The sequence below is a fragment of the Epithele typhae genome (assembly GCF_022376455.1).
Source record: "Epithele typhae strain CBS 203.58 chromosome Unknown BXZ73scaffold_7, whole genome shotgun sequence".
NCBI classification, from domain to species: Eukaryota; Fungi; Basidiomycota; class Agaricomycetes; order Polyporales; family Epitheliaceae; genus Epithele; species Epithele typhae.
Window position 1 is genome coordinate 123,902 of NW_025954198.1, and position 27,997 is coordinate 151,898.

Below are 27,997 nucleotides of genomic sequence, written 5' to 3' on the forward strand. Positions count from 1 at the left end.
GTCATCAACGCCTCACTCTTTCTCCGCGACTGCGACCGCGGCCTCCGTCGCCTCGCGCCTCTCGCGGCGCTGCCTCCCCAGAGCGCTCTCGCGCCCGAAAAGCTTCGTGCGGCCCTCGGAGAACTTCATGTACACGAGCGCGGCGATGACCGCGAGCCAGTAGAAGACGTAGGCGAGCACGGAGCCGACCGTTGCGCTGTTCGTCCAGCCGAAGATCGCGCCGAAGATCGTCCAGCCGTCGTTGTCGAAGTTGTTGTCGGGGTTGCAGCAGTCGAGGTGCCAGACGCTGCCGCGGACGTCGAACGAGCCCGGGCCGTCTCCCCCGGCGTCGTCGACGTCGGCGCCGAGGCTGGTGCGCCGGATCAGCTCGGGGGCACATGTGGGAGCGGAGAGAGAGAGAGGGAGACGTACAGATGGTTGAAGGCGTTCTCTTGGAAGGCCCAGACGGCCTTGGAGAAGAGCCCGGCGCCGATGAGGATGAGGAAGTTGGTCATGACGACCAGGAAGATGGTCAGGGCTGCAAACAGGGTGAGTGGAGGTTGGCTTCTGTGTACAATCAGCGATGCTTACTGGTGCGGCTTGCAAAGGTGTAGATGAGGTAACCGCAGACGAGGCCACAGACAATACCGACAATGGCGGCAATGGGGATGGACGTCGCTGGCTGCCCGAGCGACACGCCGCCGACGAAGATGACGGCTTCCATGCCTTCACGGAGCACAGTGATCAAGGGGAGCACGAAGAGGACATATTTGCCGGTGCGTGCCTTCCGGTCGGCTGCGGCAAGGTGAGAGACGATTCTATGTACCCAGCATGCGAGACTGACCGTGTCCTGCGAAGGCGCGCTGCAACTTGACGCGCCACTTGGCCTTGGCACGATCCATTTTGAGCATCCCGAGGCCCATGAAGAAAATAATGACAGCGGCAACGAGCTCAAAGATACCTGCACGCTGCCATGTGAGCACAAGACCGGGAAGTCAAGGGGGCATTGTGGACGCACCCTCCCAGAGTTCCTCGGACTTGGCCCACAGATTGCTCGCCTGGGTGAACCAAACGGCGATGAAGGCTGCGCCGATGGCGAGGGCGAGGAAGAGCCCCAAGAACGCGCCGCTGAAGATGTAGATGCGCATCTTGCGGAGGAGGGCGCGGGTGTCAACCTGGGGCTCCTCGCTGCTCCCAGAGGCCGAGTCCACGCCGGACCGCTTCTCGGGGTCCTCAACGGGCGCGGGCGCAGAGGCGGATGGGGTGATGAGCGAAGGGTCCTGGTGGACGATCTGCTCGACGAGGCCGAGGAGGACAGAGATGATGATGGCAGCCTCGAGGGTCTCGCGGAAGACGATGAAGAAGATGGGGACAGAGAAGACGTTGCGGGCCATGGCTGGAGGTGTCGCTGGGCGGACGGCGGACGCGTGGATGGGGCCTTGAGGGAGCGAGCCTGGACGGGTGCGTGGGGCGCAAAATGTTAAGTAGCCGGTGCGCGGGGTGGTTGGACGACGGAAAGGAATGGGGCCACGCTGGCTGCTATCTGATAATCCTCGGCCGTTCAGGGCCCGCCGTCGGGCGGCCGAACGCATCTTATCTGATACCGAGTCATCAGATGTGCTATTCATAGCTCCGCAAAAAAGTCGCGAGTACCTCCGCGGTCATGGTGTTTGGCTTTCATTCTGCTGGTGCCTAGCCAGACCATATGCCTTTCAGGCGTAATGTCGGCTCCTGAGATCTGGGAGGGCAACACACCGGTACCACTCACTGCTGGTGTTCTCACGGAGGCACGCCGGGCCATGGGTAATCTGATAAGACAAGCTCACGTCGCAGCGTGCTATCTGATAATTGGGGTGATCGGCTGCCAGAGTCGAGACGCTTCCCTGCGCGCCGCTCGCCATCCCTCGTCTCCCGGTACCACCGCCCACCTCCCTAGTGCAGACCCCGCGCACCCGCCCAGGCCCGCACAAATGTCTCCAGGTCAAAACCTCTCTGCCCCCCGCCCTTTCCGCCCCCGTCCCCACCGGCCAACTCCCTCGCCGTCCTTCTTCCCCTCCAAATCCCGCCCCCCGCCCTCGTCCTGACCGTGCCGCAGGACCCCTCACCTCCCTCGTATCCCCTCGCGCCACCCCCACCGCTATGAGGCCCCTCGCGCTCGTCCTCCTTGCCGTCGCGTCTCCTGTGCTCGCTGCCGTCCACGAGCTCTGGTGGGACATCACCTACGTCGACAATGCCAATCCCGACGGCCTTCACCCACGCCGCGTCATCGGCGTAAACGGAACCTGGCCGTGCGTGGCCGTCTTCTTGAGCTCGTCACGCTCAAAACACCTTGTTAATAGTCTTGCCTCTACAGGCCTCCCCCCATCGACGTAACGACGAACGACACACTACTCGTTCACGCGACGAACCGACTCGACCTCCCCACTTCGCTCCATCACCACGGCATGTTCTTCAACTCCACCTCCTGGATGGACGGTGCTGTCGGTGTCTCCCAATGGTACATCTGTCCCTCATTTGGTTGCTCGCAGTCACTCATCTATCCTGCCTGCAGTGGTATTCCTCCGAACGCGACCTTTGATTACGTCGTGCCCGTCAATAGCTCGGGCCAGTGGGGTACCTACTGGGTCCATGCGCACGCCTCTGTGTGTCTTTGTGGCCGCATCGTTCCCATTGCCATCGCTGAATCACATACCACTTCGACAGGGTCAATACGTCGATGGTCTCCGTGCGCCCGTCGTTATTCACCCTGGAAAGGAGGCCCACGCGTACGACGAAGAATTCACCGTCGTGCTCGGCGACTGGTACCATGATCAGCACTCAGACCTCCTGGCCGAGTTTGTCAGCATCGCCAACCCAGGCGGGGCCGAACCTGTGCCCGACTCCGCCCTCATCTACTTCGCGCAAAATGCCACATACCTTGGGCCTATCAGCGGCACGAACCCAGACCCTGTGACGAGCGCGGTCGGGTTCAACGAGAATGCGACACTTCCGTTCCAGGTTGGTCCCGCACATTCCCTACCGACAGGACCTTCTGACTGTTGTTACATGCATATAGCCTGGAAAAACCTACCGTCTGCGTATCGTGAACACCAGTGCTTTCTCTGCGTTCTTCTTCTGGATTGACGGTCACGACATGCGTATCATTGAGGCCGACGGTGTACGTCATTTGCCCCTCGTCGTAGAACTCGTCGGTCTGACGACTTTCTAGACGGATGTGGAAGAGTTTCCCATCGACTTGATCGCCATTACTGTCGCCCAACGTTATTCTGTTCTCGTAACGGCGCGCAACGACACGTCTTCTAACTGGGCTATCCATGCGAACATGGACACCGACATGTTCGATACCGTCCCAGATACCTTGAACCCTAGTATGCACCGGCCCCTTCCTAATGTCGAACCATTAACTAAGGGCTCTTAGACGTCACATCCTCAATCACATACGACTCCTCCACCTCCCATACCACCTCTGGAACCGTCGACGAGTACCATGGCGTCGATGATCTCTCCCTCGTACCCCTGGTTGCCAAGGCTTTGCCTGCCGCAGACCGCACGATCGAGCTGGAGGTTCTCTTCGATACCATGGAAGACGGCACGAACCACGCCATGTTCAACATGATTACATATAACTCCCCGCTCGTTCCCGCGATTATGTCGGAGGTCAGCTTAGGCTCGAACGCGACAATCGCCAGCGCCTACGGACCCACGAGCTTCGTCATTGACCATCTGGACGTGTTCGACATTGTACTCAAGAACGGCGATGCCGGCAAGCACCCCTTGTGCGTGTCCGCACATTTCGTTTTGACCGTGCTTGTTTTCTTATCCACGTTCGCAGCCACTTGCACGGACACACGATGCAGCTCGTCGGCCGCTCGACTGACTACACCTCAGACGACCCGACGCTAAACCCGCCCCTGAACGAGAGCCAGCCGAACCCAATGCGGCGCGACACCGTGCAAGTCCCCTCGGGCGAGTCCGTCACGCTCCGCGTCGTCGCCGACAACCCCGGCGCCTGGTTCTTCCACTGTACGTCCCCGTGCCTTTACCCCTTCCCTCCTCGACGTTCCGTCGTCGCCGCGTCGCTGACCTCCGCCCGCGTACAGGCCACATTGAGTGGCACCTCGAAGTCGGGCTCGCGGTGCAGTTCATCGAGGCGCCGCTCCAGGCGCAAGAGCGCGCCGCGCTCCCCTCGTTCATGTACGACCAGTGCGCCGCGCTCGGGAAGCCCACCTCGGGCAACGCCGCCGGGCACGCGTCCGCGACGGACCTCGCCGGGCTCCCGCTCGGGCCGTTCCCGCAGAACAACGGCTGGCACGCGAGGGGGATCGGCGCGATGGCCGGGTGCGTGCTCACGGTGGTGCTCGGGATGGCGAGCGTGGCGTGGTACACGCTGGGCGGGCAAGCAACGGACGAAGAGATGGAGCAAGAGCAGAGGGAGAGGCAGGAGGCGAAAGCGAAGCGGGGGAGGTTCTTTGGGCTTGTGAAGGGCAAGGAGGCCTAAGGCGCGAAGGCCGGAGCCCGAGGAGTGGGGGAAATGTGCCCGCGCTGCAGTGCGCGTGTGACGTTGGGCGTTACATATGTCTAGCATGTACTGTACACTACTCACGAATCCCACTCTATCAACGATTCTCTTTACATAAGCTGTACTGAAGCATGTCGACTGCAGCATAAACCATCGCCCATACCTGGTGGGGGCACGCACGAACAGCAGCGGGGGTGCTGCCGCTGAAGCAGTGGCGGTCCGTCCCCCGGAGGACGCTTCGAACGGTGAGCGACGTCGTCAACGCGATGAGAAGTTGCAGCGCCCGGAGTACATGCATACCGTACTACAGCAGCCTGGCACTGGGATTTTACACGAGCCCGCACGCCCCCGTCACGCCTCATCGGCCCCAGCTGCAGCGACCGGCGGCTCCGCCGCGAACCACCACTTGTACATCCGGCCATCGGCGGCGAAGTCCGCGCGGCCGACGAAGCGGCGGCGCGCGAACATGATGGGCAGCCAGTGCTTGTCGTCGGGCCACATGTTCGTGAGCGGGATCTCGGGGAGGCCCGCCGCGCCCGCCGCGGCTTCCGCTGAGACGGCGCGCCGCGTATGAAGCGGGAAGAGGGCGTCCTGAATCGCGTGCCACTGCGGGCGCATCTCCTCTGACCTGTGCGAGGAGAGGGTGACATTGAAGTTGGGATCAGTACGTGCGCGCCATCAAGGAGGAGAGAGATAGGCGCACTCTGTGACGTCCCCGGTGAACTCGTCCGCGCGGAAGATGTCGATGTGGAACGCGTGTTCGGAGCCCTCCAGCACGAAGAACAGCGTGCCGCAGTGCGCGAGCGGCGCGGTGATCCCGGCTTCTTCCTACCACGAGCGCCCGAGGCGAGCCTGCATGAGCCACTTGTGTACGCGGCGGGTGCCAGTGGGAAGGGCTCACCTCCAGTTCGCGCACGGCCGCCTGCGCGGAGGTTTCGCCCGCGTCCACTTTGCCGCCGAAGCCGTTCCACCTGTGGGCCAAAGTGCATGTTCAGCGACGGGAGCCGGACACGCGTGAAGAACGGCGTACAGTCCCGCCCCGAACCCGCGTTTCTTGTATCCCAGCAGAATCTGCGTGACGCATATGTGAGATTTCGGACATTCGAGAGACTACGGAGGCGTATATAAGTACCCTGGCATCGTTGATGATCACGAACGCGTTCGTGTACAACTTGACTTTGCCATGCTCCAGCCACGGTCCGGGCTCGCCTCCGCAGGACGCCTCTACCAGAGGACCGTCGTGCTTCAAGCCAGGTGGAAGTTGTAGTGTCGACATGTTTCAAAATGCTGCCAGTGGGTCCAAAAGGCGGTCAATGTTAACTGCAACGTGGGCACGCGCCTGCAGCTGACGCCTTGACGCACACCACGGTTCGTAACGTGCACGTGTGCTGTGACGAAACGCGCTCCCACTCTCGTGGATTGCCAATTTGAATTGTTCCTCCGGGCGGCCTGGCAAGAAATGACCAGTGGCGCCATATGTGGACCTTCTCCGATCTCGCGAGGCCTCGAACCGCCAAACCGTGAAAGCAGATAGATCCGAACCACCTATAGACATGTCTAGGTCTGCACACCCGACGCGCGCCGCGCACCGGTTACATCAAGCCAGACCGCTCCAGCCTCGTCTCCGCAGGTCTCTGCGTATCCGCCCGCCATAAACCCAGCGTCGAGGCCTGACGCCTGCCGCGCAGCTCAAGCGCTCAAGCTTTGTACGAGGGTGCGGGCGACGCGCTCGCGGTGGAGCACATGCTCTCGACCCCGGAGCGGTCCTTGGGCCTGCGCTTGACGCGGGCGAAGATGCCGACCTCGGGGTCGCGGATGAAGTTGACGAGCACCATCGGCCAGGATGGGTGCGACGGGAGGATATCGTAGAACTCGGGCGCGAGCGCTCGGAGTGCGGGGAGGCGTGTCCAGGCGACGGACGGGAAGTCGTGGTGCTCGTTGTGGTAGCCGACCTGCGCAGGGAGCCGGGGTCAGCGACGGGAGCGGGGGAGAGGGATGCAGGGTGACGCACGTTGTAGGCAAAGATGTTGAGGATGCCGTAGTAGGAGTAGGTCTCCTGCTGGAGGCCGTCCCAAACATAGTGCTCGGCGATGAAGTGGCCGGCGAGGGGGTGCAGGCTGCCGGCGAAGAAGCTGGAGAAGAGGAGGTACCAAATGGGGTTGAAGCCGAATGACTTGAAGAGGGCGAAGTCGAAGACGAGCTGGGTGATGAGGTTCACGAAGTGCCACTGCGTGAATGTCTGCATGCGGACGAAGCCGGGGCGGAGGGCGTAGAAGAAGATCTGGAAGGTACTATATGCATACCCGTGAGAGGTGATTGCGCATGGAAAAATGAGAGGACTGACGCAAAGAAGACCTTGCCGAGAACATTGTTCAGGCAGATGAGCTCGAAGTTAGTGGGAAGGTCAGTGTCGATGCCGTCCTCGCCGAGGAACTTGTGGTGTTCTATGTGGTATCTCTACAAGCAGGCCGTGCACTCTAGCGCAAATAGCATACGGCAAGCGGAGGAAACTCACCTTGAAAGCAGCAGAATAGGGAATACCGATGGGGAGGTTCGCGAACACAGCAAGGGCCTTGTTGGCCTGAACGCTGCGGAAAGCGAGGTTATGCGTGATTTCATGAATGGCAAGGAACAAATTGTGGTTTGCCGTCCCGCCGATAACATATGCGGTGAGAAGGAAGATGGGAGAGAGTGGGTGGGTATTCCGCAGCCAATAGGCCAAGCCAATCTGCATCGAGACGACTCCAAGGACGACCCATTTTGTGAGCGGTTCATGGCCCATGAGTTTGGTGACCTGCAGCGTGGAGCTCGGACGCTTGACTTCGGATTTACGAGGAATGTAGACGTACCTCTGGGTGTGCCTTTATAATCGCCATCCGCCGACTCCGATGCGGCTCCTCAGTCATTAGCCACAGAAAGTCCGAGGGATCCTGCGGGGGTGCAGTATGTTTCTGCCCAACATCCTTCTCCGTAGGGCTGGGGATGACGGTTCTGCAAGGAGAGCGGCCTTCGTTGAGGGACTCGGCGCCGCCAAAGTAGCTGAAGTCTGCGTGTGGACCGATTCGGAGGACAGCGGTCGGCTTCGGACACGGGGAACAGGAGGGAAGGTTTAACAATGTCTGAAAACGTACCGATCGGCTTTTCCGGCTGTGCGCCCATCGTGCCGGATAGGGGATAGGAAGGGGAAGATGAGAGAAAGCTGACGGGGCTCAGAGAGGATGGAGGTAGGCGCCAGCTGTCTGCTCGTGCTCGCCGTGGCTGTTGTGTCTCGACTCACTAGCACTGCTTGATCGTCGACAGACATTCTGGGCGGCTCTCGACCTACTGCGCTGTATAAGTCGTACCACACAGGAAATAAGCAACCTCATAAGCCGTGCATCGTATTTTCTGTCATTGCTGTATGTAAGTACTTGGCACAATCATCTCATGTAGGCTGAATGTTCACTCCCGCCTGAAGCTCAGCACACAGGGATGCCAGTTTGAGCGCAAGTTGCGGATACACACTCACGTATAACAGAAGCAGCCGGCTGCGGCGCGCCGACCTTCGACTCCACGCCGCTCACAAGGCTTTAGAAATTAGGACCTCTCTTGACGCCTCCGACTTCCCTCCGTTTCGTACCCCGGAGCACGACTGTCGATATGGAGCCAAAGCCGAACGACGCCATGACGAGCCCCTCCGCTCACCAGACGCAGCAACTGTCAGACGCGGGAGACCTCCAAAAGGTAGGAGATGATAACGAGAGTTCTGAAGAGAAGCATGTCGATCCGTCAGAAGACATTTTGGCGAGTGGTAATTCTCTTCTATGACTGCAAAAACCGACATCCTGGGTCAGGACACTCTGGAAGCCCCATTGAATTGTCCATTGACAGCATTGGTACTACATATCGGTCAACCGCTCAGCGCTCAGCTTGAGAGGCGCTGCATATATAAAAGAGCGGTATGCTGAAGGCGACTGGAAGATTTTGGAAATCGATGCTCACAAGGTGTGCAGCTTTGTTTGATGTACATAACGTTCGTGGAGCCGGAGCGCTGCAGGTTCAACTAGTATACCGCAGGTTTACCATGAAGAAACAGGCGGCGGTCCGCCTGCAAAAAAAAAGGAAGATAGACTCTCGGGTGGTGATCGATCTGACGGACTCTTAGTGGTGTTACGAAAATGACATCTATCGAGTGATTCATATACAGCACTGGTACTATGTATGTATACCAAGCCTAGTTGCGCTCGACAAATGTGCCAATTGGCCCAGTATTGAGTGAGGGACAAGCGCCCCATTTGACGCCAAGGCTCTGTTTGCTTCTGCCATGTGCTTATCATTTGAGCACGTTCATTGTTCTCATCCGAAAACCTACTGGTCTCTGGTATCTGCTTGACTATATCTTGAGTGCCCGCAACTTCTCCGACTTTGTGTGTCAAAGGGTGAGTCTTGTCAGTTGGACTTGGTGCATAGCGCGACTTAATTCCCGCTGCAGATGTCTCAAAATTCTTCCGCTCACGATATGGAAGGGACTAACCAGGCTGACCCGAGATTGCTGGGTCCGGGTCGTGACCCAGGATCGTCGCAGAGGGGGCATAAATCTACAGGTGGACCGCGGCCAGGGCAGAGTGCTCGTAAATCTACCGCTAGACCGAATCATCAGGCAGCTCGCAACATGGCCCCACCACCCCCTCCACCACCCCAATGGGTCGACAGACGGTGAGTGTTCATCTCCACTTCCGTGAAGCCGCCCTCCAACCGTTCGCTGGCCTCCAGCGGTCCAAACCGCGAGGCTCCGCCTCCCCCAGGCAACAACGACAACAATCCCACCCAACCGCGCACCAGGCTGGTCACGAAACAGCCGCCGTCCTCCACAGCCGCCCCCGCCCCGCCCGGTGCGCAACCGCCGGCGCACGACCCTCACCGTCACGCTGCACGCAAGCAGGCGTCCGCGCCCCCGCGCCCGGCCCAGTCATCCTTCCCGTTCATCGCGCCGCTCCTCCCCACCACCGCGCTCGCGACCAAGTCCGGACCGTGCTCCCGTCGCGGTTCGCGGCGTTCCGGGACCGGGACAAGGGCAAAGATGGGGAGGACGAGGCGGACCGGACGATCCGGCGGCTGAGCACGCCGCGCAAGTCGCTGTCGTCGATGTCGGTGCCACGGCGTGCGGCGCGGGCGCCGCGGATGCAACCGAGCGGATTGGGGAGGACTGCGGCTGGTAGCACGGACGGTGCGGTGCCCCACGCGCGCGCGTACGTCGGGAGGAGGGGGAGGGTGGTGTTTGCTGGCGGAAGGGACTCGGACTCGAGTTCGTCCGGTGAATCTGTCTCAGCACAGGGGTGGGTTGCTATCCGCCCGCGTCGTTCGCGCGTTGACCTTCAATGACAGCACGCAAGCACCACGGAACCGTGGCCAGGCGTCGGCGGGAGCGCGAGTCGGAGCCGCCGCAAACGCGTCGTCGAACGATCCCGCCTTGATCAGCCGCCGTTTGCCTCTGTTCTGACGAAGAAAGCGCGCAAAACTCTGGCGGTGGAAGACAGCACCGACGAGCTCCGTGCCGCATTTGACGTACTCACTCTCAACGAGGTTCAATTAAAGCGCAAGAAGCGCCTCCCCTTCCTTCGTAAAAACCTCCGCCAAGGTTTCGAGGCTTATTGTATGCGGCGCAGGATCCCCGTGGCGCCCGCTCAGCACCCACACGCGCCGGTGAAGGTCGTCTACAAGTATTACCTCGAGGCGAGCGATTCGGAAGCGGACAGCGATGGCGACGAGTCCGAGGGAGAGCGGGAGTGCCAGACTTGGGTGGGAAGCACGGAAAAGTGGCTTTGCCCCGTCTGCCAGATCCACCGGCCGTTCAGCACAAGGGAGATGCTCGTGTTTCATTTGACGCGCGATCACCCACAGGTCAAGGTCAAATGGAGGGCGCTTCCGGGAAAGAGCTCTCGTGTAAGTTCGGCCTTCGTGAGCTGTTGCTGCGCGCATTCATCATCTTCTAGGAGGTCCGGTGGCAGGTCAACCTAGTCGTACCCGATCCAGCTGAGCTGGAAAGTGACAGCTCAATCAGCTCAGATCAAGAGGAAGACAAAGAGGAGGAAGATGAGGATCAGGGAAGGCAGGAGAAGGAAGGCGAGGACGAGGACGAGGAAGAAGAAGTTGCAGGGGTGTGCTTAGATTTTCCTAAGGCGGAAAGACTCTCTGAGCCTCCTCCCTCTCGGTGAGTCTCTTGAGCACATATTGCCTGCTAATTTTTACTCACCTCAATGCACGTACTGGTCAGGCAGTCGATCACGGTCCCAGGAGAAGATGTGGGGATGAGGCCATCTCTCAGCTCTGACGAAGAAGATGTGAAGCCTTTTCTACTCACCACCGGTGGCCAGAAGTCATACAGAGGTTCGCTGCCTATGAGATACCCTAGCCCACCGCCACCAGATCAGCAACTAGGTCCTGCCGCCCAGTGGCCGTATCAAGATGGGCAAAACTCGTATTCATGTCGTATCGGAGGCCCTCGTATCTTCGATCTGGTTAGCAGGCTCCCGTTGGATGAGTTCGGGGTATTGTCCTGGGCCATTGTGGACCGAGAGGAGGGGCTGTTTGAGATGGAGGATATCCGCGACGAGGACAAGGTGATGCTGGCCCTCTGGAATCGTTGGGTATTTCTCAAGCGGTACGCATCGTGGTTCTGGCGTCATCTGATACGTAGGCACTCATTCAGCGACAGTCCCCAGTTCATGGCCGGCGAATACATCGACGGCGTCAAAAATTTCATAGACAAGTACTGGAGGATGATACATCGGGCGGCTGGGTGGGGTGCCCTACGGACATTTTTGCTGGTCTGTTTCCATCGGTCCTTTGTTGGTTTATCCACTCATAATGCGCTGTTGGAAGTCGTTCTTGAAGGATCGCTATCTGACGCTCCCGCAAGTCTCGGAAGCCCTCAAGTATTACGAGTCAAAGACGGGGATGGATATGTGGTATCAGGCAGCGGGAGGACCATGAGTAGAACGTGCATCTCCTAGCCGTACGTAGTGGCAGGCCTCGAACTTGGTTGCAGATATCCAGATGTACTTACGTAATCGCGGTAAGCGGCCTGTGGCTCACCGACATGCGCTTGCAGACTACCACAACCTCCTCCCCTTCCTCCCCTCAGGCCTCACGGCCCCCCTGCACCGTGGTCGAACCATGCTACACGGCCTGCCCAAACGACCCGCATCGGGCTCCCCCGACCGGGACCGCCCCAGCAAACGCATGGCCACGTCGTCTCCCGAGGAGGGCGAACTCGACGACGGCACCCCGCCACCGCCGCCTGCTCTGCGCTCACCGAGCCCTCCCCCAGCAGGAGGAGGGGTAAAGGTCCCCTTTCCGTTTAAGAAGAAGCCGCGGCAGCCGGAGAACGGGGCAGGCCCAAGCACGAGCGCGAATGGGGTTGCAGATCGCGGACGGGCAATGGACGCGGACAAAGAGAGGGAGCGGGACGGCGAGCGGCGGTACGTCGACGACGAGCCGAAGCGGTTTGGGCTGCCCCCACGGCCCCCAAATGAACGTGACTGGCGCGGAGGGCGGGCAGGGGACCGGTGGGAGCCAGAGCCAGCCAGGTACGGGCAGCGAGCGCGGTGGGAGGCGCAGAGCTACGTGCCGGACCAGCGGCCGTACACCCGCTCGCCGTCGAGGGAGCGGCGGTACCGGTCCCCGAGCCCGCGCAGTTTGGACAGACGGCCTCTTTCGAGATCTCGCTCGCCGTCCTCGCCACGTTCCCCTTTGACCCCCGCATCTGGGAAGGAGAAGCACAGGCTGCCTCCACCAAGACCGGTGGTTCCAGAGTCAGACACATATCGTTCAGCTTACGACAGGGAGCGGTGGAAGGACGAGGACGAGAGGGAGAGGTACGGCCGACAACGAGAATCCTACGACCCCGTACGCGATCGGCGTGAAGGTACGAGTATGCAGATACTGCAATGCGACATGGAACTGACTTCTTCACGGCAGACGATTATCAGTCGTATACGCTGCGTTCACCTTCTCCCCGACCTCCGATCTCTCCGCGAGCCACCCCTCGACATAGCGCGAATGGCAATGACACAAGTCCGCTTCCACCAGCAGACCTCCCTCCCAAGCCTGCCGCTCCGCTTGTCACTCATTCTCCCCAACCCCTCCCATCCACACTTCCCCCCGTAGAGTCTGAGATCCATGCTGCGAAATCCATGCCGAACGTCAGAGTTCCGATCGAAACTAAGGCAATACTTGTGAAGAAAAGGAAGCTTCCGGCAGTACAACGCAGCCGCGAAGAAGAGAAGGAGGCCTATGGACGCCTATTCGAGGGGTGCGGACAAAAGAGCGATGTCACGATGTTGAGCAAGATTGGAGAAGGCACCTTTGGGTAAGCCGGGTTCTGCTCGCGTTGGTATTCTTGGCTAACGTACGGATCAGGGAGGTCCACAAAGCTAAACATCGCAGACACGGCACCGTCGCTTTGAAACGTATTCTAATGCACAACGAGAAGGAAGGCATGCCTGTCACTGCTCTTCGTGAGATCAAGATCTTGAAGTCGTTGCGCCATCCATGCATCGTAAACATCTTGGATATGTTTGTGGTGCGAAGTACGTCGCAATGGGTCGTACCGACTTATATACTGCTGACATCCCTTTTTGTGATTCAGGTAACGGGAAAGATCCGTTGTCTGTATACATGGTATTTCCATACATGGACCACGATCTTGCTGGCTTGCTTGAGAATGAACGGGTGAAACTCACTCCAAGTCAAATCAAGCTCTATATGAAGCAATTGTTGGAGGGCACCGAATACATGCACCGGGTACGCTCATTCGTCTTCTCATTCAAATCACGTGCTACACAATCTGCAGAATCATATCTTGCATCGAGACATGAAAGCAGCCAACTTGCTCATCACGAATGAGGGACGTCTCAAGATTGCCGACTTCGGCCTTGCGCGAGCGTATGATCCCGATATCGTGAGGCACGCCAAGAAGAAGTACACCAACGTCGTTGTCACCCGCTGGTATCGTCCACCGGAACTTCTACTCGGCGCTCGACAGTATGGTGGGGAGGTGGACATGTGGGGTGTCGGGTGAGCTCGTGTGACTTTCGTCTTTGTGTTCCGTATGTTGACTAGCTACGTACAGATGCGTTTTGGGAGAAATGTTCTTCCGGAAGCCTATCCTGCCCGGGTCCTCTGACCTCGACCAGCTCGACAAAATCTGGCGGCTTTGTGGAACACCGACGGCGCAATCGTGGCCCGATTACCCGACACTTCCAGGATGCGAAGGCGTCAAGGACTTCAACATGACTCCTCGGCGGCTACGACAGACTTACGAGTCGTGCGTGTTCCTTTAGTGTGACATGCTGCACCTCATAGCTCATAGCAAGCGCAGCATTGGCCCAGAGACTGTTGATCTACTGGATAAACTGCTTGTCGTGAATCCCAAGGAACGGTTGACTGCTTCGCAAGCGCTAAACCACGATTACTTCTGGACAGATCCTCTTCCCGCCGATCCTAAAACGTACGTAGCGCTGAGGCATGATTTCGGTCGCATTCTCATCTCATTTCACCACGCAGGCTTCCGCATTACGAGGCATCTCACGAGTTCGACAAACGTGGCCGTCGTCAACTCCCTCCCCCCAATACAATCTCCAATAATGGTGCCTTCGAGACAGTGCCGCGCAACCTGCCGATGCCAACAGGCGTCGGTCAGCAGCACGGGCGCCCTGCACCTCCCCGCGAAGTGTTCCGCAACGGCCCCCCAGCCTCCGCAGGCGGGGGACACCCCGCCATGTACATGCCCCACGTCCCTAACCCCGGTCCCCGATACCAGCCCGTGCCACAGCCTGCGCCGATTCAGCTTGCGCCCACGCAGCTCCCGCCCATCAAATACGTGCCAGGCCAGGGCATCCCGAGCCATCTCACAGGGGCGCTGTCGTTGTCGATTCCAATGATGCCAACCGCCCTTCCTCCTCCACCGACGTATCAGGGGCGCGGTGCACCCCCTGGGCTTCCTGCGCGGCCGCAGGGTTTCCCTGCCCAGCCGTCGCAGCGGCGCAACGGGCGCGGACAGAACGACGGGTATGGGGGATACGGAGGTGGAGGTGGCGAGCTCAACTACGGCTAGCTGGCCGTACGTTGTAGATGCATATCATTCTACACCCCGTAGATCTTATATATATCATATCATTCGCATGACACAATCCCCTCATACATGTCCCTTTGAACTATATCATCATCACCCATCGTCCTCATGTCGTACATCATCCGCTTACTCCCTCACATTGGACTGTACCAGCTAGAACACATATTTGCGGATGTCATTCCGCCGTAATACCATCCACCTTGGTTACTCATGTAGCGCGCCCCGTCGCGGGTTCATTTACGAAGCACTTATAGGCCTGATCATCTAGTACGACACGTTGTTACACGGCGCGCTCTCGCGGGCTGCCACCGACTCTCCTCAGCTGATAACCTCGTCCTTTTCCTCCAACGCCTGTGACACCGGGTCGGGTTTCTCCACCACGGTCTTGCGCAGCGCTGCGAGCTCGTCCGCGGGCAGGAACACGGTCGAGAGCGGGAAGCGGGCCGCGCACGCCGCGCGGAACTCGTCTGCGCGCGGCGACTGGATCTCCACCATGAACGCGACGGCGGTGAGAGCGGTCTGCGTGAAATAGTTAACGTCGCCGTCGAGCAGAGGGAAGGAGACTCGCCTGGAGAGAAATCTGGACCTCCGCGGCGGTCGTGTTGACGATCGCGGCCTCGACCTCCTCTCGGGGCGCGCCAAGTGCTTTGGAGACCTTCGCGGCGGCGAGGACAGCGTCTGCCCGCGAGGAGAGGCGCTGGACGTATTGCGAGTTGAAGGCGTCGAGGGAGAGCTCGTCGGGGAGCAGCTTGTGGACGGCGCTCGTGACGGCAGCGGCGGCGGCCTCTGCGGGCTTTTCTTTAAGCGATGACCCTGGCCGCCGAGAGAATCAGAGACAGTCTACATACGGAGATGAATAGTGCTTACAGTGCTGCTTGAAATCTACCATGCGAATGTGCAGCTCTGGTGAGTCTGCATCTAGTGAGTGCGCGTGGCTGAGTGCTTGTACGGCTTGCAGGTATTTCTCTGTGGACAATATGGGTGAACAACGAGACCGGAGCAGGATACGAGGCAACTCACTTCTCCGCACGGCGACGTCGTATGTCGCTATCCACACTTCGATGTTACCCTTTGCCCGCTCGGCGAGTGGCTTGAGAAGTTTGGCCGCCCGTTCGAGTGGTTCGGGTGCTTGCAATGCTTTCGAGCCGTCCGGGTCGTCGTCTTTGGGAGGGCCGGCGTCGAGACCCTTGTCCTCGTTGGCGGTGGTGTTTGCTGCCTTCTTCGCATCCTCCTGCACCTTCTTCTCAGCCTTCTTGGCCTTCTTCTTGGCCCTCTTCTCGGCGCCAGTGAGTCCTGCAAGAGGATTGGTTGTGAGCACGACAAGTTTATCATTGCAGAACTTAAACATACCAGATGTCGGTTTGCTGGCCAGTGAAGGGTTGTCATGAACCTTCACCAGTATCTAGCGGTAATATCATCAACATTGGCACGCAAGCTCGACGTAGTCATAGCACACACTCGAGAGGCTTCGATGGCAGCATGAACATATGCCGGATGTGACCTGAGGGTGTCTTCCCATGCAATCATGCTAACATAGATGATCAGCGCTGGATGGAATGGGTAGAAGCGGTGGGATTCACTTCGTGTAGATATTGATCGTAAACTTGCGCAGGCAATAGCCGTGGAAGTCGAACTGGTCGTCTTCGAAGGCATCGAAGACCTGGGATGCGACGTGCAGAGGTTAATTCCAAAAGATGTATCCATATACTGACGACACACCTTGGAGATGGCTTCGTAGCGTTTGAGTGCCATGGCCAGGTTGTCATTCCGAAGGTAAGCGTCCGCCTCCTCGGTGAGGTAAATTAAAGACTGCATGTCTTCCAGATCCTGCCCTGGGCTTGGCGCATCCTTTTTCGTGAACAATCCGAAGACTTCCGATGCTTCTTCAACAAGGCCAGCACGTAGGCGGTATTTGCCTGACTTCGTGTTGAGAAAGCGATCTTGAAGGTCCAGCGCGCGTGCCTGGTCCATGCACTTGGCGGCACCGAAGGGGTCTCCGCTCCGCTTGAGTACTCGTGCCTTGAACATATAGAGTTCGGGCAACGTTGGAGTATGGGTCATAGCCTCCTCCAAGAGCCCAATAGCCTTCTGGTGTCGTCCAAGGAAGGAGTGGTGTTGCGCAAGGAAGTAGATGGTCCAGATGTACATGGTGGGATCACGATCTGCCGGGCATGGCTCTGTTGGAGGATGAGACAGAGTGGAGAGCAGGGAGATGGCGGCGGCTTCGATCGCTTCGCGATTCTCGTTAGACTCGTAGAGGAATTTGATGTCAGAGAACAGGGAGGGAATGCCTTTTTCCAGTCGAGACCTCAAATAAGGTTCGATGAGCCTCTTGAACTCCTCGCCTGTACGATGTGAATGCGGAGCCATCTTCTATGAAACTGCTGTACGCACCGAGAGCAATGCTGAGCGCAAGCCGTTGCGGAGTAGAAGTTCGAGGGAACTGCTGTGAGAAATCTTCGAGGCGTTGTAGAGCCTTACCGCGGGTTTCCTCGGTAATACGCTCTACCACGAATCAGCTGAGTTGTGGATAGCAAGCCAGAACCTGCTCACCAACGTCGATACCGTGGCTGAGCAGGAAGCCCTTGTAGTAGTCGTAACAATCCGGGTTTTGCTCGATTAGACCTTGCCATGATTGATCTGCGTCGTCCTTACCCAACTTGGAGAGAATACGGGCTGAATGAGCATCCTCGTGTCAGGTGGTGCACTTACCGCTTGTATTCGCCTGGCTCACCTCGAGACTCCATTATAGCCACGCGGTCGACGATGGTCCGGTCCTTCGCGCAGATATCCAACAAGGAAAGCGCATTGGTGTATTCAGCCAAGTCTTCGAGGATGCGCACATGTAATAGCAGAAGCTCCGACAGCTCAACGTCGTAATCTGGTACATTCTGTATCCATTGTATGCGCGGCGATTTATTATTACATAAGTTTGGGCGTTCATGCATCAAACGCACCTTCACTATGCGCTCGTACTGCTCAAGAACGTTCTTGGCTTCCACCAGATTCCCGCTGAGGTGGTATGCTACTGCAAGAGCAACCCAGTTTTGCCGCATTTGAGGTCGCAATCGGAGAAGGGTGTGCCGCGTTTCGACAAGGCTGTCGTACAGCCTGAGCTGTGTTTGAAGGTGGGCGGCATCCCTGAGGATGTTCATGTTATCCTGTCCGTCTTATGTCAGTCTCCGGTCCGGCGCACGAAGCCCCTCTTCTCGAAGGCGAGCCGCCTCAAGATCGCGCCACACTAAGGCAGATGAGCATGGATATACCACGTGAGCATCCCGCAAGCAAATTTCCGCAGACGGAAGCTCTGGGAAATGAGATAGGCATTTGGATACGGGCCAAGGGGAGTGTATGCGCGGTAGGGGGGAACAGGAAGGCCTTCTGACCTTGTCAAAGCGCAGTGCCTGCGTGTATGACTTCAGAGCCTCCTCGTAGTTCTTTTGGCCCTTCTGGATGAGCCCAAAGACGTGCCAGCATATGTGGGAGGTGAGATCGAGGCGAATGCCTTGTTTGACCAGCTCCAGACCCTCGTCGCGGCGATCTAAGTGTGTGAGGATGAGACCCTTCATGCATAGCGTCTCTGAAGATCGTGTCAGTACAGTGGGAAGAACGTGACCTGGAGCACACTTACCGCCATGCTCAGGGAACTTTTTGAGGATAGTGTCTGCGGTTTTTAGACCCTTCTTGAGCTGCCGATCCTCGTAGTAGTGGAGGACCTCCTTGAAGAGAACGGACTCCTTTGAGGGAAGCACCCGCGACTTCGGTACGAGCGAAGGGGGCATGGCGAGTCTGAGGAGGAGGGACAGAATAGCAGCCACTTGAAGCCAGAATATGACAGCCAGTGCGCCGAGGAGCGAAAGTAGCAGGCGCGGGGACAACAAGCGACAACAACGCGCGACGCGCCTGGTGGTCAGTGGTGGCGTCCAAGCCTCCGCTCGCTCGCTCGCTTACCCCGCTCCTCTCTCCTCTCTCCTCCCTCCCCCCCTACCTCCGCAATGGTTGCCCAGACGCGTAATGCCGGGCAGCCTTCACCCAAGAAGCTCAAGTTTCGCGACAAGATCCTCGTCAAGGGCGTCAGCACCGATGCTCTCCTGAAGAAGCTCAAGCAGCTGCACCAGGAGCTCGCAGATATGGACCAAGAGAGCGCGGATATATCTTCCCTCGCGCCCATCCGCAAAGACCTCATCAACACCTCCATCTTGCTCCACAAGGATCGCGGTGTCAAAGCATACACCGCGTGCTGTCTCGCCGACCTCCTTCGTTTGTACGCCCCCGACGCACCATACAACCAGAACGAGCTTCGCGACATCTTCCAGTTCTTCTTCCGCCAGCTTTCGACCGGTCTCAAGGGCGCGGACTCCGCTTACTATAACGAATACTTCCATCTTCTTGAATCTCTGTCTACAGTCAAGAGCGTCGTCTTGGTCTGTGACCTTCCAAACGGCGACGAGCTTATGGTCGACATCTTTCGTGACTTCTTCGGACTCGTGCGTCGCGACCTCGCGAAGAAGATCGAACTTTTCATGGCAGATATCCTGATAGCACTCATCGACGAATGCTCAGCACTTCCTTCCGAGGTTCTGGAGGTTATCATGGCGCAGTTCACAGACAAGAATGCGGTGAGCACTCCTGTCCTCTGCGTGTGACCACACCCACCTGCCTGCCGGGTGGTGCGGCCGGTCACTTTCGATTCACTCCGTTATAACCGTGGTGTTGATATATGTCTTTTCAGAAAATGGAGCAGCCCTCATACCGACTCGCCGTCCAAGTCTGTAACGCGACTTCAGACAAGCTCCAGAGGCACGTGTGCCAGTACTTCACCGACATCATCGTAGACCGCGCTCGTGAAGAGGAGTACGACGAAGTACAAGTCGCGCACGACCTCATCCAGCAACTCAACCGCGCGTGTCCGTCTCTCCTTCACAACGTCGTCCCACAACTCGAGGAAGAGTTGCGCGTAGAGCATGTACAGCTGCGTGTCATGGCCACCAAGACGCTTGGAGAGATGTTCTCCGACAAACACGGTTTCGACCTCACTCAGAAGTACCACTCAACATGGCAACACTGGTTGGGTCGACGAAACGACAAAAGTGTTCTGATACGCTCAATATGGGTGGAGTCGATGAAGGGTGTCATCGTCAGTCTCCCACAAGTCCAAAGGGAAACAGAGGAGACGCTGGCTAGCAAGTTGTTGGATCCAGACGACAAGATTCGTGCCGCCGTTTGCAAGCTGTACGGGGAGCTAGATTACGAGGTGGCTCTTCACCACGTATCTGTGGCCCAGCTGCAAAGGGTTGCTGGTCGAGGGCTGGACAAGAAGGTGAGGTTATACGTTATTCACCGGATTGTAGGCGCTGACACTCCAACAGCGCGCCGTTCGGGTAGAAGCGTTCAACGCAGTGGGGCGGTTATATGGTCTAGCATACCCCGAGATGTGAGTTGAAACCCTATTGTCACGAGATGCTCTCATCCCAATCGTCTAAAAGCGAAAATAACGACCCCGCTGCAATCGAACACTTTGCATGGATACCGAAGGAATTGCTGAAGTGTGCATCAGTTAGCCGCGATGTCAAGTCCGTGTGTTTATACTTTATGCAAAAATCGTGACTGACATCATCCCTCCAGGTCACTCGCCGAACAGGTCCTCGAGGATCATCTACTACCGCTTCCATTACCCCCTGCTGCGTCATCTTCAAAAGGTACCGATGTGGACGAAGTTGCTTGGACGGACCGCCTTCTGCTTGTTTCACGCCACTTGGACGACGAGATTGCCATGAACACTCTGTTCAGCTTTACGAATCTTAAGGGAGTGTACGTAGCAGGGGCGGTGATATATGTAATCATGCTCACCTCTGTCATAGACGACCTACACCGTTTGAGAAATTTGTCGCCGTTTGCATCGAATACAACGTGAGTCTACAGCCCTCTCTCAGCCTGTTATTACGATACTGATATCGACGTCTCTCCAGGGTGGAATCATTGACGACGACGAAGATGGAGTTACAGAGAAGTTGAATGCAATCATCAAAGAGATAGCCTGTGAGTAGTTTGTGTGCTGTCCAACGGGCACTGGTCCAATTCTTCTTCAGTTCACTTCACGGAGCCTCAGAAAGCGAGCGAGGATCTCCTGGCGTTCGCCAAACTCAACGAGCCCCGACTGTACAAGCTGCTGAAAACATGCATGGACGTCCAGACGGATCTCAAAGGCCTTTTGAAAGCCAGGATTGAATTCATGCGAAGACTTGAACAATCGTCTGCCATTGTGCCCACGATGTCAGCTTTTCTTCGTCGTTCCTCTCTCCACATCCTTGGTACATCGTCCATCCCAACTCTGATCAAGCGAGTTGCCAAAGGCGCCGAGCCCCCATCATCTGTGGCCTATTCGCAAACCCAGAACCAGAACCAGTCCTTTTCTATGTTCGCAGCTGGCAGCGAACCTGAAGGTCGCGCGCAAAAGACCGCTCAGGTTGCTCAGATTTGGCTGACCTACGTGTCGAAGCACTGCCCGGCACTGTACAAGGCTCATATCGGGGAATTTGCCAAAGCAGTCGCCGACGAACGGAATGCGCGGCTCGTAGAAGTCTGCTTGCAAGCACTGGCGGCGGCTGCGACATGGGACGCGAAGCTTGCACCTAATGACAAGTAAGTCGTTACTGGGGACTCCACTTGCGGGTCCGAGCTGAGACAATGGTTGCAGGCGTACTGTAGACCGTGTTTTGCGGTTCGTCAATGACGCAAATGAGCGGCATGCGAAGTTCGCCACACAACTGGTCGTTCGCTTGAAGAACTCCGAGGCGCTGTGCGAACAGCTCATCGAGGTGCGTGGGGACACTCCATTTCTTTATCCTCTGCTGAAAACCGCGCCCAGTCAATATCTGAAGAGCTTCCGGATGTTGAGCTGGACACTTTGGTCGCTCACATCGCAGTACTTGCTCAGCTAGCTCTTCGGGCACCGGACGCGTTCGAGCAGAGGAGCGACGTCATCATGGCATTTCTTGTCAAAGACGTCTTGCGGTCTCTCGAAGATGACTCGGTGCGCGAAGGTTTTTACCCAACCGGTCATTCTCGGCTGACCGTTCCTCTTCCGCAGATGGACATTGACAACAGCGAATGGGAACCGGATGAGCGGGTGTCGTACGAAGTGCGCGCCAAGATCCTCGCGCTCAAGGTTTGCAGGAACCGTTGTCTCGCCCATGCCGGCTCAGAGTCCGCGCTAGAAATCGCACAACCTGTCATTCGAATGTTCTCTACCGTTCTCTTCCACGACGGCTCCTTCACCGAGGCTGCGATGGACACCGACCGGCCGACGACGAAGGCACGGATGCGACTGCAGGCGGCAACGGCGCTTCTGAAGCTTTCCGTTGTGCGTAGCTTCGCCGAGGAGATCAATAAACACTTCGCCAGGATCGCAATCACTGTCCAGGACCGGGTGTACAACGTTCGGATGACATTCCTCCTCAAGCTACTCGGGTTGCTCTCACGGAGCAAGCTGCCGAGTCATTACAATGTGACACCCTTCCTATGCGTGCACGACCCAGAAGAGGACATCAAGGATAAGGCGCAGGCGTATGTCCTGTATGCTCTTCACAGTATGCCGAAGAGTAAGTCACAGTCGCGTACTTCTTTACGGTATCACTAATCTGCCGATTCTCGTTCTAGTTGTCAGGCTCGATCGATTCGAGCAAAACTTCATTCGTCTACTGCATCTCCTTGCGCATCATCCTGATTTCACTGTCGACGCGAAGGGCATTCCGGATATGGCCAAGTACTCTTCATTCTCACTCTTGAGACAACAGCATTACAACCGAATTTGCAGGTATATCCAGTTCTTCTTGGCACTCGTGGCGAACAACGACAACATCTCGCTGCTCTATCACATCTCCCTCAAGGCCAAGACAGTGCGCGACGCCGAATCACATACCTACAGCGAGGTAGGGAGCACTCTTGATCCAAATTCCTGCAGGTAACTGATTTCCTCCCAGAATCTGTACGTCGTAGCGGAGCTCGCACAGCATCTGATCCGGACACACGCGAAAGCGCATTCCTGGACTTTGGAGACGTGGCCAGGCAAAGTCCGATTGCCTCAGGATATCCTTCGTCCCCTACCGAGCCCCGAGGCAGGGAAGCAGGTATGTCACAATTACCTCTTACGGCGTCGCATCAGAGACTGATACCCTACCAGATCCTCAAGAGGGTGTACTTGAGCGATGAGGCTCTAACATGGCTCGCGGAGAAGTCCAAAGCCACTGCGGAACCCAAGGTCCGTTCAGTTTGAAAGTTACCCTTATCGTCTCCCATAAGTTCCACCCACAGGAGAGGAAGCCCCGCGCTCCCAGACAGCCAGGGGTCAAACGGAAAGCGGCTGGGACGAAGGCGAATGGAACTTCCAAGTACGTAACCCCACCGTTGGGACATGGAAGTTGACTGAGCATCCTTGGCAGGCGTCCACGGACAGCCAGGAAGCGCAAAGACGACGAGTCCGAGGAAGAGTCCGACGTGTCTGATCCGGATGATGATGACGAGGACGAGGAGAGAGCGGCAACCTCACCTTCCAAGCCTCCAGAGTCTGGCTCGTCTTCGGAAGCGGAGGTGGAAGGAGACGAGACGAAAGAACGCCCGACGCGTACAAGGGTACGTCGTTCACAGCAACATAGACGTTTGTGCTGACCAGGCATTTGCAGGCTCAAGCCAAAAAGCAAGCCAAGCGAGCCGCGAAGCGAGAGGCCAGAGCAAGTGGCTGATGCTCCGCTACGCTAGTCTTCTCCTCAGTTTTCATGCATCACGCTCAGTGACGACATATGTTGTATCATCGCTATCCCACTCTACTTGCTGTGCCTGCATCGCTGCTCTACTTACTGTCTCTTCCGGATTGGCTGACTGTAGGTGCTACCCGTAGATGTATTCCTCTGCTTTCTTAATGACTTACGGCTTCGATATTATATCATGTTTGGAGTACAATGTTATTGCGATATCTTCTACTTCAAAGCCCAGCCGGAAATGCTTGTCCATCAGCTCAATGAGCGATGATATGATATCAAACGACTACTTATGCTCAATACAGCCAGAGGCCGTAGTACGAGATGTACGTACTGAACCGACAGCAGAAAGCATAATATTAGCAGTGGAAGGGATCCGGAATATAATGATAACACAGTCACAGCACGTCTGCAAGGTTGACGGGACGCTTCGCCGCGCAATCAAACGTTCACGGCCCGGAGACGAAGACGCCCATTCTTGTGGCTGCGTCGGAGCTTGAACCTTATCTCAAGAACTACCTTCCGCATCCGTCGGAGGACGGAGTGAACGACGATAGCGCAGGCCAGTACGCCAAAATCCAGCAAGACTTACGCCCCGCCAACGCCTTCACCATGGTCAACATCCCCAAGTGCGTGTCCTTGGCTGTGGGGTGGATGCTGTCGTGCTGACTGCCTACTCCTGCGCCGTCTAGGACTCGCCGGACCTGTGAGTTACTGTTTGTGGGGTAGCTTCTTGAGGAGAGCTTGACGAGGGATCCACAGACTGCAAGGGCAAGACCTGCAAGAAGCACACGTACGTCCCTTCCCCTATGCGTTCGTCTCTTGCGTTGAATGTTCCCCGTGCCCTCGCGCTATACAGGCCCCACAAGGTCACCCAGTACAAGAAGGGCAAGGATTCGTTGGCGGCGCAGGGCAAGCGTCGTTACGACCGTAAGCAGTCGGGTTACGGTGGTCAAACGAAGCCCGTCTTCCACAAGAAGGTGTGTCATACTCAGTCGTCGTGCTGTGGGTTGGCCGGAGGGCTAATCGGGTGTGGTTTGCGGTGGGATGAATAGGCTAAGACGACCAAGAAGGTCGTGCTCCGGCTGGAGTGCACTGTGTGCAAGTACAAGATGCAGCTCTCGCTCAAGCGCTGCAAGCAGTACGTCGTTATCTCCTTGGTGCACATGCTTGATGTTCACCGCTCAAACCTCGCAGCTTCGAGCTCGGTGGTGAGAAGAAGACGAAGGGTGCCGCTCTCCAGTTCGTGAGTACCTCTGACTTCCTTAGCTCGCGTGCAGTGCTCATCGTTTGCCCATTAGTGATTGCTCTCGCATCGTCTCTTCTTTCTTGTCCCTCTCCATATTATCGCAGCCACTATCTACCATCCTGCACCATGTAGTATGCACTTCTCATGCATATGTGACGCACGTCAAAAAATTGTATTCCTATGGGTCTGTGTGGAGTCCCTTGACTACATCTCGCGATGAGTGTCCCTGAGAGACTATGACGGGTCGTCTGCATGTATGATCATTCGAACGTGTGATATATGTACAAATGCGTGTCGAGAAACCTTGATGCTACAAGTCCTACAGCGAATACAATATGCATAAGAGGCATACCACCTGATTGATAACACGTCGTCTCATCGATTCATGTTTGCCCGTTGGTCGAGGTGCCGTTGACTGGAGACAGAGACTTGCCTGTGACGTTGTGATGCTGCATTCGATCCATGGAAGCTTGAACGTGCTCGACAGCAGCATAAGTGGATGTGATTCTTGCAGTGAACTCCTTCATCGCCTCGGCTTGCTGGGCCTGCAACGCCTGCAGGAGCTGAGTCTGCGTGTTTTGAAGACCGGGTGCGATCAACTGGGGAATGACCTTGCTGAGCAGCTGCGTGACCTGCTTCGCAACGAGGTCTGCGGTTTGTGATGCCTGCTGGCCGCTCGAACTTTGCCCTGCGTAAGCCTTGACCGCAACGTTGAGTGCGCGCATCTCGGCATGCATCCTATCGAGCTTGACAGAGTCACTAGTAGCAGCATCCATGCTTTGCGCCTACACGGCGACCAGGGCGCAGGTGAGACACTGCGATGCAGGGGTAACGGAAGGAGGGGGAGGGGGCGACAGCATGACCTAGCCACAAACGACGTACCTCTTGAAGCTGTTGCTTCAGCTGCGCGCACTCGGCCTGCAGTTGCACATTCTCCGCCCTCAGCACGTCATTGCTGCCCGCCAGCGCCTGGACCTCGTTCGACAGCCGGGCCACCTGCTGGCCCGTGGCCGCTGCGTTCTCCTGGAGGGTCCGCAGGGTCCTGAGCTGCTCTTCCGAGAGCGCCGCCACGGCGCGGGGCACAGGCGGGCGCGCCTCGACGCTGCCCGTCGCGGCGAGCACAACGGCCTGGACGTTTTCGGCGACGATCGCGTCGACCTCGTCCGCGAGAGCGTCGCGGTGCCGTGCGGCGCCGGCCTCGAGGTCACCGAGGCGGCGCTCGACCTCGGCAAGCTCGTCGCGGATCTTCGCGAGCTCGGCGGGGACGACGGCCTCGGCGAGGAATGCGCTTGGATCCGACGTGCGGTGGTCGTCCTCGAGCCGAGCCGCGATCGTTTCCCAGCGGCGGTCGGCAGTGCGGAGGAGGCCCTGGAGGATGGTGACTGAGGCGTTGATGGACTGCAGGTGACCGATGAACTCTTGTTGGCGCGCGCCGTCCGAGTCCGGTGTGGGTGCCCGTTTGCGCGTGTGTGTGGGCCAAAATCTGGCGCCGGCGAGTTGGGTTAAGATGTGGCGGAGGTCCTCTGACTTCTTTGCGAGCTGCTGCTCGAGTGTCTGGGCATGGCCGCCGAGCACGGTGCGATCCTCTTGGTCGAGGCGCTGGTAGTTGAACGATTCTGCGAGTTTTTTGTAGTCTTGAATGTCATTTTTCATCGCGCGGCACTCGTTGTGCACGACCATGGCTGCGGCGAGCAGCCTGAAGGGGGTATGGGCTCCTGAATCTGTGGAAAGGAAGGGAATACTCACTCGATGCGACTAGCCCAGATTTTCTGCGCCTCGTCCGCCGACAAATCCCCCGATAACGGACTCGGCATGCCAGATCTGGGTACGGCCGACGTTGCGGCAGCTACTGCAGTCGATATCTGTTGCCATTGCGCCGTTGAAGATTCCAAGAGAGACAAAATATCGTCAGAATTTGAATTTCCTGTTTTTGAAGGCCCTGCGAGTGCGTTTGTTGCCAAGTTCCCGTTCAACTGATTCGCCGAAGAAAAGCCAGATGTTGCAGAAGCCGGTGCTGTTAGAATTCTAGGACGTGCAGGTGCCTGAGTGCTCGCAATACTATCCTCTCTGCCGGGTCGAGCTGGAGCGAGCAGGTCCCTCATCGGTACGTCAACTGCTTCAACCTTGGGGAATATAACGGGGCTTCTTCCTCTTCCAGGCGGGCCATTACGTGAACTATCGTTATACCCACCGAACGAACGATTCTGACGGTGCCCAGGACCTGACGGAGGTGAACGGGGACGCCCGCCGCGAGGAGGCGGGGACCGAGAGCGAGAGCTACGATATGGGGGCCGCATATCACGACCTCTGCTTGAGGAGCGCCTGCGGATTCTTGACGCCAGAGTGGGGGGTGCGTGACCTCTGCTGTTGGAGCGCGGTCGGGGACCGGGAGGAGGGGTCCTATCATGCCGGCGTTCAGCGCTTCTGCGGTTGCGCTCTATGCTGGCTGAGCGACGGCGTGGTTGATAGGGATGAGAGGGTCTGTAGCCAGGAAGCCTTCCAGGAGAGCGGGGACGTCCAACAATCAAGCGGTATTCATCGTCGGTTAAATAATGCAAGGGAGGCTCGCCAGCCGAGCGTGCATCTCGCCACTTGTCACCGTCACTGGGATGAGCGAAGAAACACATCATGTCGCGAGGGCATCCGATTCCTCCATCGAGGCGTTTAAACGGTCGCCCAGAGTTGTCGAACCACTACATCAGCCGGTCAGCTCGCAGAAAGATTGGGACGAGCTGGAAGAAGGGATGAGACTCCCAAAAAACGTCGACGTACATGGCATCTTCTATCCGGGTTAAATGGCTTGCGTCCTGGCAGATTGTCTCGAGGCGATATCTTATGATGCATCTGGTGATATTCTCTTTTCGTTACAGTTGTACCGCTTTCAAGTCAACGAAATGGGTTGCATGTGAGCTCTCAGACAGGTTGCGGAGACAGGCGGTCGACAGACGGTCGGGGGCAAAGGGGAGACAAGGGGACAACGGAAGTGGTTGCGGAGAAGGTGGTGGTGGTGGTCCGTGGTCAAGCCGCGGAGTAGCGCCTTCGGCTAGCTCCCCGCATTTGTATTCCCACCACCATCCTCAACGCCCGTGCGGTCTAAGCCTCGGCTTCGCGTCTCGGTACGTGGTGAAGATGGCAAACCAGAGTGAGCAGTCACTATCTCGGCCTCCAACGGTCTGACTCACGGATTTATTCTCAATGTCAATGTAGCACAATCTCAGTATGCGGCTGCCTCTCGTGTGCCGCTAATCAAGTCGCCTAGCCTTCGGCTCCCTCGACCGGTGGGCTCTGTCGCATTGCAACCATTGGTGGTACTTATTCTGGCCTCTCTTCAGGTCACCTTTCCTGTGGATATCCATCCACTCCCGGACAACGTAACGGCC

General features: G+C 57.5%; 10 protein-coding genes across 10 annotated transcripts; 5 read left to right on the top strand and 5 right to left on the bottom strand.

Moving 5' to 3' along the window:
• Positions 1-12: 12 nt before the first annotated feature.
• BXZ73DRAFT_98340 (iron permease FTR1) lies at positions 13-1,373 on the bottom strand (the record flags this gene model as incomplete). The annotated part of the gene is made up of 5 exons (XM_048027665.1): positions 13-349; positions 412-517; positions 571-774; positions 824-940; positions 998-1,373. 5 exons carry the CDS (start codon positions 1,371-1,373, stop codon positions 13-15), a joined length of 1,140 nt encoding a protein of 379 aa, XP_047880847.1.
• A 745-nt stretch (positions 1,374-2,118) lies between these two features.
• Positions 2,119-4,477, top strand: BXZ73DRAFT_41997 (Fet3 protein; the record flags this gene model as incomplete). The annotated part of the gene is made up of 9 exons (XM_048018878.1): positions 2,119-2,267; positions 2,333-2,476; positions 2,531-2,621; positions 2,683-2,976; positions 3,035-3,136; positions 3,188-3,347; positions 3,398-3,755; positions 3,812-4,002; positions 4,080-4,477. The coding sequence occupies 9 exons, from the start codon at positions 2,119-2,121 to the stop codon at positions 4,475-4,477; spliced, it is 1,887 nt and encodes a 628-aa protein (XP_047880848.1).
• Positions 4,478-4,849: 372 nt separating this feature from the next.
• On the bottom strand, positions 4,850-5,774 carry BXZ73DRAFT_88314 (NUDIX hydrolase domain-like protein; the record flags this gene model as incomplete). Its single annotated transcript, XM_048024895.1, has 5 exons — positions 4,850-5,126; positions 5,202-5,326; positions 5,400-5,469; positions 5,529-5,569; positions 5,631-5,774. The coding sequence occupies 5 exons, from the start codon at positions 5,772-5,774 to the stop codon at positions 4,850-4,852; spliced, it is 657 nt and encodes a 218-aa protein (XP_047880849.1).
• Positions 5,775-6,195: 421 nt separating this feature from the next.
• On the bottom strand, positions 6,196-7,657 carry BXZ73DRAFT_88315 (dihydroceramide delta(4)-desaturase; the record flags this gene model as incomplete). Its single annotated transcript, XM_048024896.1, has 6 exons — positions 6,196-6,450; positions 6,510-6,789; positions 6,843-6,955; positions 7,014-7,292; positions 7,348-7,544; positions 7,630-7,657. The coding sequence occupies 6 exons, from the start codon at positions 7,655-7,657 to the stop codon at positions 6,196-6,198; spliced, it is 1,152 nt and encodes a 383-aa protein (XP_047880850.1).
• Positions 7,658-10,132: 2,475 nt separating this feature from the next.
• Positions 10,133-11,470, top strand: BXZ73DRAFT_42107 (uncharacterized protein; the record flags this gene model as incomplete). The annotated part of the gene is made up of 5 exons (XM_048018892.1): positions 10,133-10,420; positions 10,471-10,688; positions 10,752-11,138; positions 11,193-11,304; positions 11,360-11,470. The coding sequence occupies 5 exons, from the start codon at positions 10,133-10,135 to the stop codon at positions 11,468-11,470; spliced, it is 1,116 nt and encodes a 371-aa protein (XP_047880851.1).
• A 183-nt stretch (positions 11,471-11,653) lies between these two features.
• Positions 11,654-14,594, top strand: BXZ73DRAFT_42006 (Pkinase-domain-containing protein; the record flags this gene model as incomplete). The annotated part of the gene is made up of 8 exons (XM_048018880.1): positions 11,654-12,410; positions 12,458-12,848; positions 12,899-13,068; positions 13,128-13,282; positions 13,332-13,555; positions 13,611-13,805; positions 13,860-13,988; positions 14,045-14,594. The coding sequence occupies 8 exons, from the start codon at positions 11,654-11,656 to the stop codon at positions 14,592-14,594; spliced, it is 2,571 nt and encodes an 856-aa protein (XP_047880852.1).
• A 336-nt stretch (positions 14,595-14,930) lies between these two features.
• Positions 14,931-18,394, bottom strand: BXZ73DRAFT_88317 (N-terminal acetyltransferase A, auxiliary subunit; the record flags this gene model as incomplete). The annotated part of the gene is made up of 14 exons (XM_048024897.1): positions 14,931-15,131; positions 15,181-15,425; positions 15,480-15,578; positions 15,633-15,905; positions 15,963-16,014; positions 16,071-16,140; positions 16,193-16,272; positions 16,332-16,957; positions 17,007-17,117; positions 17,166-17,288; positions 17,347-17,503; positions 17,570-17,773; positions 17,999-18,192; positions 18,244-18,394. The coding sequence occupies 14 exons, from the start codon at positions 18,392-18,394 to the stop codon at positions 14,931-14,933; spliced, it is 2,586 nt and encodes an 861-aa protein (XP_047880853.1).
• A 213-nt stretch (positions 18,395-18,607) lies between these two features.
• BXZ73DRAFT_42133 (armadillo-type protein) lies at positions 18,608-23,353 on the top strand (the record flags this gene model as incomplete). Its single annotated transcript, XM_048018899.1, has 18 exons — positions 18,608-19,231; positions 19,345-19,932; positions 19,982-20,046; positions 20,099-20,185; positions 20,238-20,423; positions 20,474-20,522; positions 20,582-20,651; positions 20,702-21,254; positions 21,310-21,430; positions 21,481-21,645; positions 21,703-22,213; positions 22,272-22,377; positions 22,429-22,543; positions 22,595-22,741; positions 22,795-22,872; positions 22,926-23,002; positions 23,054-23,243; positions 23,294-23,353. 18 exons carry the CDS (start codon positions 18,608-18,610, stop codon positions 23,351-23,353), a joined length of 3,792 nt encoding a protein of 1,263 aa, XP_047880854.1.
• Positions 23,354-24,126: 773 nt separating this feature from the next.
• Positions 24,127-24,749, top strand: BXZ73DRAFT_42228 (ribosomal protein L44-domain-containing protein; the record flags this gene model as incomplete). Its single annotated transcript, XM_048018916.1, has 4 exons — positions 24,127-24,161; positions 24,228-24,348; positions 24,424-24,509; positions 24,566-24,749. Coding segments are annotated over 4 exons (426 nt in total), but the record flags the coding sequence as incomplete, so codon positions are not given.
• Positions 24,750-25,000: 251 nt separating this feature from the next.
• On the bottom strand, positions 25,001-27,461 carry BXZ73DRAFT_42156 (uncharacterized protein; the record flags this gene model as incomplete). The annotated part of the gene is made up of 4 exons (XM_048018901.1): positions 25,001-25,394; positions 25,489-26,313; positions 26,364-27,310; positions 27,390-27,461. 4 exons carry the CDS (start codon positions 27,459-27,461, stop codon positions 25,001-25,003), a joined length of 2,238 nt encoding a protein of 745 aa, XP_047880856.1.
• Between the last annotated feature and the right edge of the window lie 536 nt (positions 27,462-27,997).